Source organism: Lampetra planeri, chromosome 41 (assembly GCF_965212315.1).
Source record: "Lampetra planeri chromosome 41, kcLamPlan1.2.h2, whole genome shotgun sequence".
Classification (NCBI taxonomy): domain Eukaryota; kingdom Metazoa; phylum Chordata; class Hyperoartia; order Petromyzontiformes; family Petromyzontidae; genus Lampetra; species Lampetra planeri.
In genome coordinates this window covers 10,111,304-10,125,194 of record NC_136147.1, presented here as the reverse complement: position 1 = coordinate 10,125,194, position 13,891 = coordinate 10,111,304, and the positions used below count along the sequence as shown (strand labels likewise).

At 47.4% G+C, this 13,891-nt stretch overlaps 1 protein-coding gene across 1 annotated transcript in view; it reads left to right on the top strand.

Moving 5' to 3' along the window:
- The first annotated feature begins 458 nt into the window (after positions 1-458).
- Positions 459-13,891, top strand: part of CXCL14 (C-X-C motif chemokine ligand 14) — a 50,477-nt gene continuing 37,044 nt past the window's right edge. Inside the window, exon 1 of the mRNA XM_078613571.1 lies at positions 459-862. Within this exon, the coding sequence (XP_078469697.1) occupies positions 787-862 (76 nt within the window). The 5' untranslated portion in view covers positions 459-786. The remainder of the gene's footprint in view (positions 863-13,891) is intronic.

Genomic DNA, 13,891 nt, shown 5'->3' with positions numbered 1-13,891 from the left:
ATGTTGGAACAGGGAGCGGTGGCGCAGTGGTTAGTGCACTGCGCTACGATTAATGACCCAAGTTCGATTCCCGCTCAACATCAGTGACGAATATCTGAACAGGTCCTGGGCCTCCCCTATGTCAACTCAGCATTAAATTAATACCTGGTATGGTGTATACACATCAGCATAATAATGACCTGACGATGACATCACTACCACCAACACAAACCTACAAGCAACTGCATTGGCAATACCACCAATACCACCCCTACCATCAACAACATTACAAAGATCCCCCCATAGGAATTCTGCACGACCGCTCACTCACTGACTCACATACCGACTGACTGACACGCTCACACTGATTCACTCCACGAGGAGGAGGGACGTTAAATCATCGATGACGTTACCCCACACCCATCACATCCTCCACCTATCCCCCCCCCTCAATCGCCCTCCCTCCCCCCTCTCCTCCCCCCTCTCCTCCCCCCACGCCATCACCCCGCCTCCTCGCTCGGCTTTACCGTCCGGCGCGCCGAAGGGGGAGAGCAGAGAGACGCTGCGCGCGCTCACAGAAGCAGCAATTCAAGTGGCAGCGCGGATAATAGGAAGGCAGCACGGGTAAGAGGAAAGTAGCAGCACGGGTAAGAGGAAGGTGGCACGGGTTAGAGGAAGGGGGCACGGCTAAGAGGAAGGGGGCACGGGTTAGAGAAAAGGGGGCACGGGTAAGAGGAAAGTAGCGGCACGGGTAAGAGGAAGGGGGCTCCTGGTCGCAGGTTGCGCATCGAATCAACGCCACCCGCGATGTCCCCGAGCGGAACCGCGGCCGCGTTCCTCGTGCTACTCGTGCTCGGAGCACACGTGACCCAGGCGGTGTATGGTGAGTACACTCACACGCGTGTACACACTCACACGCGTGTACACACTCACACGCGTGTACACACTCACACGCGTGTACACACACGCGTGTACACACTCACACGCGTGTACACACACACATACGCGTGTACAAAGACAAAGACCCCGTATAGCATTAACAGACTGTTGGGGCAAGTGCTGTTAGCGAGTAGCACCTATGAAGGGCGCAACCACGTGGCGATGTTTACTACACACCAACCTCAGATACTAATTCGAGGCTGAGTCGATCTAGGGGAGGCCCAGATCATTGGCACTGGTGTTGGCCGTGAACGGGAATCGAACCCGGGTTGCCGGGTTCGTAGCGCAGCGCTAAACTTCCGCTCTCCCACATGTCACACACGCGTGTCTACTCACGTGTACTCACACACGAGTATCATTCATGAAACAACACGTGAAACGCATTCATTCATAAAACACTCGCACGTGAAATTCATTTATGAAACGCTCTCGCACGCAGCCACCGCCAGGTTGACTTCTGCTGCTGCGCGCGATCGTCCTGCTGAAGGTGGCAGTCGTCGGTGAACTTAACATGGCAGCTCTCAGTAATGTTGATAGACGTCGGTGAACTTAACATGGCAGCTGTCAAGTTGACATACGTCGGTGAACTTAACATGGCAGCTCCCAGTCAAGTTGAAAGACGTCGGTGAACTTAACATGGCAGCTCCCAGTCAAGTTGACAGACGTCGGTGAACTTAACATGACAGCTCTCAGTTTTGATGATTTGGAGTACTGTAATTAGCTTCTGTGAATTTCCACTTAATGATAAGCCACTTCGTTGAGCTATCATTTGTGGCGAGATCGTTTCTGGAAAAGAGGCTAATAGCTGGTAAAAAAAAAAATATCGTCCACTTTTATTTGTATTTCATTAGAGCTTTGTTTACCAATCTTATAATTTGCACTCCTAACGTGTTTTGGTATCGTTGGTTGTTGTAATGTTCTAACCCACCACCACTGGACATCTTTTAAAAAGAGCTTTATAGCTCATCTGATTCCTCCGATATGAATCAATATTCTGATTCTGAACATGTCAACTATTTGTGAACCTCACAACTCTCTGTGAACCTCACAACTCTCTGTGACTCTCACAACTCTCTGTGACTCTCACAACTCTCTGTGAACCTCACAACTCTCTGTGACTCTCACAACTCTCTGTGACTTTCACCACTCTCTGTGAACCTCACAACTCTCTGTGACTCTCACAACTCTCTGTGACTCACAACTCTCTGTGAACCTCACAACTCTCTGTGAACCTCACAACTCTCTGTGACTCTCACAACTCTCTGTGACTCACAACTCTCTGTGACTCTCACAACTCTCTGGGACTCACAACTCTCTGTGACTCTCACAACTCTCTGTGACTCACAACTCTCTGTGACTCTCACAACTCTCTGTGACTCACAACTCTCTGTGACTCTCACAACTCTCTGTGACTCACAACTCTCTGTGACTCACACAACTCTCTGTGACTCACAACTCTCTGTGACTCTCACAACTCTCTGTGACTCACAACTCTCTGTGAACCTCACAACTCTCTGTGACTCTCACAACTCTCTGTGACTCTCACAACTCTCTGTGACTCTCACAACTCTCTGTGACTCTCACAACTCTCTGTGACTCTACAACTCTCTGTGAACCTCACAACTCTCTGTGACTCTCACAACTATCTGTGACTCTCACAACTCTCTGTGAACCTCACAACTCTCTGTGAACCTCACAACTCTCTGTGACTCTCACAACTCTCTGTGACTCACAACTCTCTGTGACTCTCACAACTATATGTGACTCACAACTCTCTGTGACTCTCACAACTCTCTGTGACTCACAACTCTCTGTGACTCTCACAACTCTCTGTGAACCTCACAACTTTCTGTGACTCTCACAACTCTCTGTGACTCTCACAACTCTCTGTGAACCTCACAACTTTCTGTGACTCTCACAACTATCTGTGACTCTCACAACTCTCTGTGAACCTCACAACTCTCTGTGACTCTCACAACTCTCTGACTCTCACAACTCTCTGTGAACCTCACAACTTTCTGTGACTCTCACAACTCTCTGTGAACCTCACAACTCTCTGTGACTCTCACAACTCTCTGTGACTCTCACAACTATCTGTGACTCTCACAACTCTCTGTGAACCTCACAACTCTCTGTGACTCTCACAACTCTTTGTGACTCTCACAACTCTCTGTGACTCTCACAACTCTCTGTGACTCTCACAACTCTCTGTGAACCTCACAACTCTCTGTGACTCTCACAATTCTCTGTGACTCTCACAACTCTCTGTGACTCTCACAACTCTCTGTGAACCTCACGACTCTCTGTGACTCTCACAACTCTCTGTGACTCTCACAACTCTCTGTGACTCTCACAACTCTCTGTGACTCACAACTCTCTGTGACTCTCACAACTCTCTGTGACTCTCACAACTCTCTGTGAACCTCACAACTCTCTGTGACTCTCACAACTCTCTGTGAACCTCACAACTCTCTGTGAACCTCACAACTCTCTGTGACTCTCACAACTCTCTGTGAACCTCACAACTATCTGTGAACCTCACAACTCTCTGTGACTCTCACAATTCTCTGTGACTCTCACAACTCTCTGTGAACCTCACAACTCTCTGTGAACCTCACAACTCTCTGTGACTCTCACAACTCTCTGTGACTCTCACAACTCTCTGTGACTCTCACCACTCTCTGTGACTCTCACAACTCTCTGTGACTCTCACAACTCTCTGTGAATCACAACTCTCTGTGACTCTCACAACTCTTTGTGAACCTCACAACTCTCTGTGACTCTCACAACTCTCTGTGAACCTCACAACTCTCTGTGACTCTCACAACTCTCTGTGACTCACAACTCTCTGTGACTCTCACAACTCTCTGTGACTCTCACAACTCTCTGTGAACCTCACAACTCTCTGTGACTCTCACAACTCTCTGTGAACCTCACAACTATCTGTGAACCTCACAACTCTCTGTGACTCTCACAATTCTCTGTGACTCTCACAACTCTCTGTGAACCTCACAACTCTCTGTGAACCTCACAACTCTCTGTGACTCTCACAACTCTCTGTGACTCTCACAACTCTCTGTGACTCTCACCACTCTATGTGACTCTCACAACTCTCTGTGACTCTCACAACTCTCTGTGAATCACAACTCTCTGTGACTCTCACAACTCTCTGTGAACCTCACAACTCTCTGTGACTCTCACAACTCTCTGTGAACCTCACAACTCTCTGTGACTCTCACAACTCTCTGTGAACCTCACAACTCTCTGTGACTCTCACAACTCTCTGTGACTCACAACTCTCTGTGACTCTCACAACTCTCTGGGACTCACAACTCTCTGTGACTCTCACAACTCTCTGTGACTCACAACTCTCTGTGACTCTCACAACTCTCTGTGACTCACAACTCTCTGTGACTCTCACAACTCTCTGTGACTCACAACTCTCTGTGACTCACACAACTCTCTGTGACTCACAACTCTCTGTGACTCTCACAACTCTCTGTGACTCACAACTCTCTGTGAACCTCACAACTCTCTGTGACTCTCACAACTCTCTGTGACTCTCACAACTCTCTGTGACTCTCACAACTCTCTGTGACTCTCACAACTCTCTGTGACTCTACAACTCTCTGTGAACCTCACAACTCTCTGTGACTCTCACAACTATCTGTGACTCTCACAACTCTCTGTGAACCTCACAACTCTCTGTGAACCTCACAACTCTCTGTGACTCACAACTCTCTGTGACTCTCACAACTCTATGTGACTCACAACTCTCTGTGACTCTCACAACTCTCTGTGACTCACAACTCTCTGTGACTCTCACAACTCTCTGTGACTCACAACTCTCTGTGACTCTCACAACTCTCTGTGAACCTCACAACTTTCTGTGACTCTCACAACTCTCTGTGACTCTCACAACTCTCTGTGAACCTCACAACTTTCTGTGACTCTCACAACTCTCTGTGAACCTCACAACTCTTTGTGACTCTCACAACTCTCTGACTCTCACAACTCTCTGTGAACCTCACAACTTTCTGTGACTCTCACAACTCTCTGTGAACCTCACAACTCTCTGTGAACCTCACAACTCTCTGTGACTCTCACAACTCTCTGTGACTCTCACAACTATCTGTGACTCTCACAACTCTCTGTGAACCTCACAACTCTCTGTGACTCTCACAACTCTTTGTGACTCTCACAACTCTCTGTGACTCTCACAACTCTCTGTGAACCTCACAACTCTCTGTGACTCTCACAACTCTCTGTGACTCTCACAACTCTCTGTGACTCTCACAACTCTCTGTGAACCTCACAACTCTCTGTGACTCTCACAATTCTCTGTGACTCTCACAACTCTCTGTGACTCTCACAACTCTCTGTGAACCTCACAACTCTCTGTGACTCTCACAACTCTCTGTGACTCTCACAACTCTCTGTGACTCTCACAACTCTCTGTGACTCAAAACTCTCTGTGACTCTCACAACTATCTGTGACTCTCACAACTCTCTGTGACTCTCACAACTCTCTGTGACTCTCACAACTCTCTGTGAACCTCACAACTCTCTGTGACTCTCACAACTCTCTGTGAACCTCACAACTCTCTGTGAACCTCACAACTCTCTGTGACTCTCACAATTCTCTGTGACTCTCACAACTCTCTGTGAACCTCACAACTCTCTGTGAACCTCACAACTCTCTGTGACTCTCACAACTCTCTGTGACTCTCACAACTCTCTGTGACTCTCACCACTCTATGTGACTCTCACAACTCTCTGTGACTCTCACAACTCTCTGTGACTCACAACTCTCTGTGACTCTCACAACTCTCTGTGAACCTCACAACTCTCTGTGACTCTCACAACTCTCTGTGAACCTCACAACTCTCTGTGACTCTCACCACTCTCTGTGACTCTCACAACTCTCTGTGACTCACAACTCTCTGTGACTCTCACAACTCTCTGTGACTCTCACAACTCTCTGTGACTCACAACTCTCTGTGACCTCACAACTCTCTGTGAACCTCACAACTCTCTGTGACTCTCACAACTCTCTGTGACTCACAACTCTCTGTGACTCTCACAACTCTCTGGGACTCACAACTCTCTGTGACTCTCACAACTCTCTGTGACTCACAACTCTCTGTGACTCTCACAACTCTCTGTGACTCACAACTCTCTGTGACTCTCACAACTCTCTGTGACTCACAACTCTCTGTGACTCACACAACTCTCTGTGACTCACAACTCTCTGTGACTCTCACAACTCTCTGTGACTCACAACTCTCTGTGAACCTCACAACTCTCTGTGACTCTCACAACTCTCTGTGACTCTCACAACTCTCTGTGACTCTCACAACTCTCTGTGACTCTCACAACTCTCTGTGACTCTACAACTCTCTGTGAACCTCACAACTCTCTGTGACTCTCACAACTATCTGTGACTCTCACAACTCTCTGTGAACCTCACAACTCTCTGTGAACCTCACAACTCTCTGTGACTCTCACAACTCTCTGTGACTCACAACTCTCTGTGACTCTCACAACTATATGTGACTCACAATTCTCTGTGACTCTCACAACTCTCTGTGACTCACAACTCTCTGTGACTCTCACAACTCTCTGTGAACCTCACAACTTCTGTGACTCTCACAACTCTCTGTGACTCTCACAACTCTCTGTGAACCTCACAACTTTCTGTGACTCTCACAACTATCTGTGACTCTCACAACTCTCTGTGAACCTCACAACTCTTTGTGACTCTCACAACTCTCTGTGAACCTCACAACTCTCTGTGAACCTCACAACTCTCTGTGACTCTCACAACTCTCTGTGAACCTCACAACTCTTTGTGACTCTCACAACTCTCTGACTCTCACAACTCTCTGTGACCTCACAACTTCTGTGACTCTCACAACTCTCTGTGAACCTCACAACTCTCTGTGACTCTCACAACTATCTGTGACTCTCACAACTCTCTGTGAACCTCACAACTCTCTGTGACTCTCACAACTCTTTGTGACTCTCACAACTCTCTGTGACTCTCACAACTCTCTGTGAACCTCACAACTCTCTGTGACTCTCACAACTCTCTGTGACTCTCACAACTCTCTGTGACTCTCACAACTCTCTGTGAACCTCACAACTCTCTGTGACTCTCACAATTCTCTGTGACTCTCACAACTCTCTGTGACTCTCACAACTCTCTGTGAACCTCACGACTCTCTGTGACTCTCACAACTCTCTGTGACTCTCACAACTCTCTGTGACTCTCACAACTCTCTGTGACTCTCACAACTCTCTGTGACTCACAACTCTCTGTGACTCTCACAACTCTCTGTGACCTCACAACTCTCTGTGACTCTCACAACTCTCTGTGAACCTCACAACTCTCTGTGAACCTCACAACTCTCTGTGACTCTCACAACTCTCTGTGAACCTCACAACTATCTGTGAACCTCACAACTCTCTGTGACTCTCACAATCTCTGTGACTCTCACAACTCTCTGTGAACCTCACAACTCTCTGTGACCTCACAACTCTCTGTGACTCTCACAACTCTCTGTGACTCTCACAACTCTCTGTGACTCTCACCACTCTCTGTGACTCTCACAACTCTCTGTGACTCTCACAACTCTCTGTGACTCTCACAACTCTCTGTGACTCTCACAACTCTCTGTGACTCTCACAACTCTCTGTGACTCTCACAACTCTCTGTGAACCTCACAACTTCTGTGACTCTCACAACTCTCTGTGAACCTCACAACTCTTGTGACTCTCACAACTCTCTGTGACTCTCACAACTCTCTGTGAACCTCACAACTTTCTGTGACTCTCACAACTCTCTGTGACTCTCACAACTCTCTGTGAACCTCACAACTTCTGTGACTCTCACAACTCTCTGTGAACCTCACAACTCTTGTGACTCTCACAACTCTCTGACTCTCACAACTCTCTGTGAACCTCGCAACTTTCTGTGACTCTCACAACTCTCTGTGAACCTCACAACTCTCTGTGAACCTCACAACTCTCTGTGACTCTCACAACTCTCTGTGACTCTCACAACTATCTGTGACTCTCACAACCTCTCTGTGAACCTCACAACTCTCTGTGACTCTCACAACTCTTGTGACTCTCACAACTCTCTGTGACTCTCACAACTCTCTGTGAACCTCACAACTCTCTGTGACTCTCACAACTCTCTGTGACTCTCACAACTCTCTGTGACTCTCACAACTCTCTGTGAACCTCACAACTCTCTGTGACTCTCACAATTCTCTGTGACTCTCACAACTCTCTGTGACTCTCACAACTCTCTGTGACCTCACAACTCTCTGTGACTCACAACTCTCTGTGACTCTCACAACTCTCTGTGACTCTCACAACTCTCTGTGACTCTCACAACTCTCTGTGACTCACAACTCTCTGTGACTCTCACAACTCTCTGTGACTCTCACAACTCTCTGTGACTCTCACAACTCTCTGTGACTCTCACAACTCTCTGTGAACCTCACAACTCTCTGTGACTCTCACAACTCTCTGTGAACCTCACAACTCTCTGTGACTCTCACAACTCTCTGTGACTCTCACAATCTCTGTGACTCTCACAACTCTCTGTGAACCTCACAACTCTCTGTGAACCTCACAACTCTCTGTGAACCTCACAACTCTCTGTGACTCTCACAACTCTCTGTGACTCTCACAACTCTCTGTGACTCTCACCACTCTATGTGACTCTCACAACTCTCTGTGACTCTCACAACTCTCTGTGACTCACAACTCTCTGTGACTCTCACAACTCTTGTGACCTCACCAACTCTCTGTGACTCTCACAACTCTCTGTGAACCTCACAACTCTCTGTGACTCTCACAACTCTCTGTGACTCACAACTCTCTGTGACTCTCACAACTCTCTGTGACTCTCACAACTCTCTGTGACTCACAACTCTCTGTGACCTCACAACTCTCTGTGACCTCACAACTCTCTGTGACTCTCACAACTCTCTGTGACTCACAACTCTCTGTGACTCTCACAACTCTCTGTGACTCACAACTCTCTGACTCTCACAACTCTCTGTGAACCTCCAACTCTCTGTGACTCTCACAACTCTCTGTGACCTCACAACTCTCTCTGTGACCTCACAACTCTCTGTGACTCACAACTCTCTGTGACTCTCACAACTCTCTGTGACTCTCACAACTCTCTGTGACTCACAACTCTCTGTGACTCTCACAACTCTCTGTGACCTCACAACTCTCTGTGACTCTCAACTCTCTGTGACTCTCACAACTCTCTGTGACTCACAACTCTCTGTGACTCTCACAACTCTCTGTGACTCACAACTCTCTGTGACTCACAACTCTCTGTGACTCACAACTCTCTGTGACTCTCACAACTCTCTGTGACTCACAACTCTCTGTGACTCTCACAACTCTCTGTGACTCACAACTCTCTGTGACTCTCACAACTCTCTGTGACTCACAACTCTCTGTGACTCTCACAACTCTGTGACTCACAACTCTCTGTGAACCTCACAACTCTCTGTGACTCTCACAACTCTCTGTGACTTCACAACTCTCTGTGACTCTCACAACTCTCTGTGACTCTCACAACTCTCTGTGACTCTACAACTCTCTGTGAACCTCACAACTCTCTGTGACTCTACAACTATCTGTGACTCTCACAACTCTCTGTGAACCTCACAACTCTCTGTGACCTCACAACTCTCTGTGACTCTCACAACTCTCTGTGACTCACAACTCTCTGTGACTCTCACAACTATATGTGACTCACAATCTCTGTGACTCTCACAACTCTCTGTGACTCACAACTCTCTGTGAACCTCACAACTTCTGTGACTCTCACAACTCTCTGTGACTCTCACAACTCTCTGTGAACCTCACAACTTCTGTGACTCTCACAACTATCTGTGACTCTCACAACTCTCTGTGACCTCACAACTCTTGTGACTCTCACAACTCTCTGTGAACCTCACAACTCTCTGTGAACCTCACAACTCTCTGTGACTCTCACAACTCTCTGTGAACCTCACAACTCTTGTGACTCACAACTCTCTGACTCTCACAACTCTCTGTGAACCTCACAACTTCTGTGACTCTCACAACTCTCTGTGAACCTCACAACTCTCTGTGACTCTCACAACTATCTGTGACTCTCACAACTCTCTGTGAACCTCACAACTCTCTGTGACTCTCACAACTCTTTGTGACCTCACAACTCTCTGTGACTCTCACAACTCTCTGTGAACCTCACAACTCTCTGTGACTCTCACAACTCTCTGTGACTCTCACAACTCTCTGTGACTCTCACAACTCTCTGTGAACCTCACAACTCTCTGTGACTCTCACAATTCTCTGTGACTCTCACAACTCTTTGTGAACCTCCCAACTCTCTGTGACTCTCACAACTCTCTGTGAACCTCACAACTCTCTGTGACTCTCACAACTCTCTGTGACTCACAACTCTCTGTGACTCTCACAACTCTCTGTGACTCTCACAACTCTCTGTGACTCACAACTCTCTGTGACTCTCACAACTCTCTGTGAACCTCACAACTCTCTGTGACTCTCACAACTCTCTGTGACTCACAACTCTCTGTGACTCTCACAACTCTCTGGGACTCACAACTCTCTGTGACTCTCACAACTCTCTGTGACTCACAACTCTCTGTGACTCTCACAACTCTCTGTGACTCACAACTCTCTGTGACTCTCACAACTCTCTGTGACTCACAACTCTCTGTGACTCACACAACTCTCTGTGACTCACAACTCTCTGTGACTCTCACAACTCTCTGTGACTCACAACTCTCTGTGAACCTCACAACTCTCTGTGACTCTCACAACTCTCTGTGACTCTCACAACTCTCTGTGACTCTCACAACTCTCTGTGACTCTCACAACTCTCTGTGACTCTACAACTCTCTGTGAACCTCACAACTCTCTGTGACTCTCACAACTATCTGTGACTCTCACAACTCTCTGTGAACCTCACAACTCTCTGTGAACCTCACAACTCTCTGTGACTCTCACAACTCTCTGTGACTCACAACTCTCTGTGACTCTCACAACTATATGTGACTCACAATTCTCTGTGACTCTCACAACTCTCTGTGACTCACAACTCTCTGTGACTCTCACAACTCTCTGTGAACCTCACAACTTTTTGTGACTCTCACAACTCTCTGTGACTCTCACAACTCTCTGTGAACCTCACAACTTTCTGTGACTCTCACAACTATCTGTGACTCTCACAACTCTCTGTGAACCTCACAACTCTCTGTGAACCTCACAACTCTCTGTGAACCTCACAACTCTCTGTGAACCTCACAACTCTCTGTGACCTCACAACTATCTGTGAACCTCACAACTCTCTGTGACTCTCACAATTCTCTGTGACTCTCACAACTCTCTGTGAACCTCACAACTCTCTGTGACCTCACAACTCTCTGTGACTCTCACAACTCTCTGTGACTCTCACAACTCTCTGTGACTCTCACAACTCTCTGTGACTCTCACAACTCTCTGTGACTCTCACAACTCTCTGTGAATCACAACTCTCTGTGACTCTCACAACTCTCTGTGACTCTCACAACTCTCTGTGACTCTCACAACTCTCTGTGACCTCACAACTTTCTGTGACTCTCACAACTCTCTGTGAACCTCACAACTCTTGTGACTCTCACAACTCTCTGTGACTCTCACAACTCTCTGTGAACCTCACAACTTCTCTGTGACTCTCACAACTCTCTGTGACTCTCACAACTCTCTGTGACCTCACAACTTTCTGTGACTCTCACAACTCTCTGTGAACCTCACAACTCTTTGTGACTCTCACAACTCTCTGACTCTCACAACTCTCTGTGAACCTCGCAACTTCTGTGACTCTCACAACTCTCTGTGACCTCACAACTCTCTGTGAACCTCACAACTCTCTGTGACTCTCACAACTCTCTGTGACTCTCACAACTATCTGTGACTCTCACAACTCTCTGTGAACTCACAACTCTCTGTGACTCTCACAACTCTTTGTGACTCTCACAACTCTCTGTGAACCTCCAACTCTCTGTGACTCTCACAACTCTCTGTGACTCTCACAACTCTCTGTGACTCTCACAACTCTCTGTGACCTCACAACTCTCTGTGACTCTCACAATTCTCTGTGACTCTCACAACTCTCTGTGACTCTCACAACTCTCTGTGAACCTCACAACTCTCTGTGACTCTCACAACTCTCTGTGACTCTCACAACTCTCTGTGACTCTCACAACTCTCTGTGACTCTCACAACTCTCTGTGACTCACAACTCTCTGTGAACTCACAACTCTCTGTGACTCTCACAACTCTCTGTGACTCTCACAACTCTCTGTGACTCTCACAACTCTCTGTGAACCTCACAACTCTCTGTGACTCTCACAACTCTCTGTGACCTCACAACTCTCTGTGAACCTCACAACTCTCTGTGACTCTCACAACTCTCTGTGACTCTCACAACTCTCTGTGACCTCACAACTCTCTGTGACCTCACAACTCTCTGTGACTCTCACAACTCTCTGTGACTCTCACAACTCTCTGTGACTCTCACACTCTATGTGACTCTCACAACTCTCTGTGACTCTCACAACTCTCTGTGAATCACAACTCTCTGTGACTCTCACAACTCTTTGTGAACCTCCCAACTCTCTGTGACTCTCACAACTCTCTGTGAACCTCACAACTCTCTGTGACTCTCACAACTCTCTGTGACTCACAACTCTCTGTGACTCTCACAACTCTCTGTGACTCTCACAACTCTCTGTGACTCACAACTCTCTGTGAACCTCACAACTCTCTGTGAACCTCACAACTCTCTGTGACTCTCACAACTCTCTGTGACTCACAACTCTCTGTGACTCTCACAACTCTCTGGACTCACAACTCTCTGTGACTCTCACAACTCTCTGTGAACCTCCCAACTCTCTGTGACTCTCACAACTCTCTGTGAACCTCACAACTCTCTGTGACTCTCACAACTCTCTGTGACTCACAACTCTCTGTGACTCTCACAACTCTCTGTGACTCTCACAACTCTCTGTGACTCACAACTCTCTGTGAACCTCACACTCTCTGTGACCTCACAACTCTCTGTGACTCTCACAACTCTCTGTGACTCTCACAACTCTCTGTGACTCTCACAACTCTCTGTGACTCTCACAACTCTCTGGGACTCACAACTCTCTGTGACTCTCACAACTCTCTGTGACTCACAACTCTCTGTGACTCTCACAACTCTCTGTGACTCACAACTCTCTGTGACTCTCACAACTCTCTGTGACTCACAACTCTCTGTGACTCTCACAACTCTCTGTGACTCACAACTCTCTGTGACTCTCACAACTCTCTGTGACTCACAACTCTCTGTGAACCTCACAACTCTCTGTGACTCTCACAACTCTCTGTGACTCTCACAACTCTCTGTGACTCTCACAACTCTCTGTGACTCTCACAACTCTCTGTGACTCACAACTCTCTGTGAACCTCACAACTCTCTGTGACTCACAACTATCTGTGACTCTCACAACTCTCTGTGAACCTCACAACTCTCTGTGAACCTCACAACTCTCTGTGACTCTCACAACTCTCTGTGACTCACAACTCTCTGTGACTCTCACAACTATATGTGACTCACAATTCTCTGTGACTCTCACAACTCTCTGTGACTCACAACTCTCTGTGACTCTCACAACTCTCTGTGAACCTCACAACTTTCTGTGACTCTCACAACTCTCTGTGACTCTCACAACTCTCTGTGAACCTCACAACTTTCTGTGACTCTCACAACTATCTGTGACTCTCACAACTCTCTGTGAACCTCACAACTCTTTGTGACTCTCACAACTCTCTGTGAACCTCACAACTCTCTGTGAACCTCACAACTCTCTGTGACTCTCACAACTCTCTGTGAACCTCACAA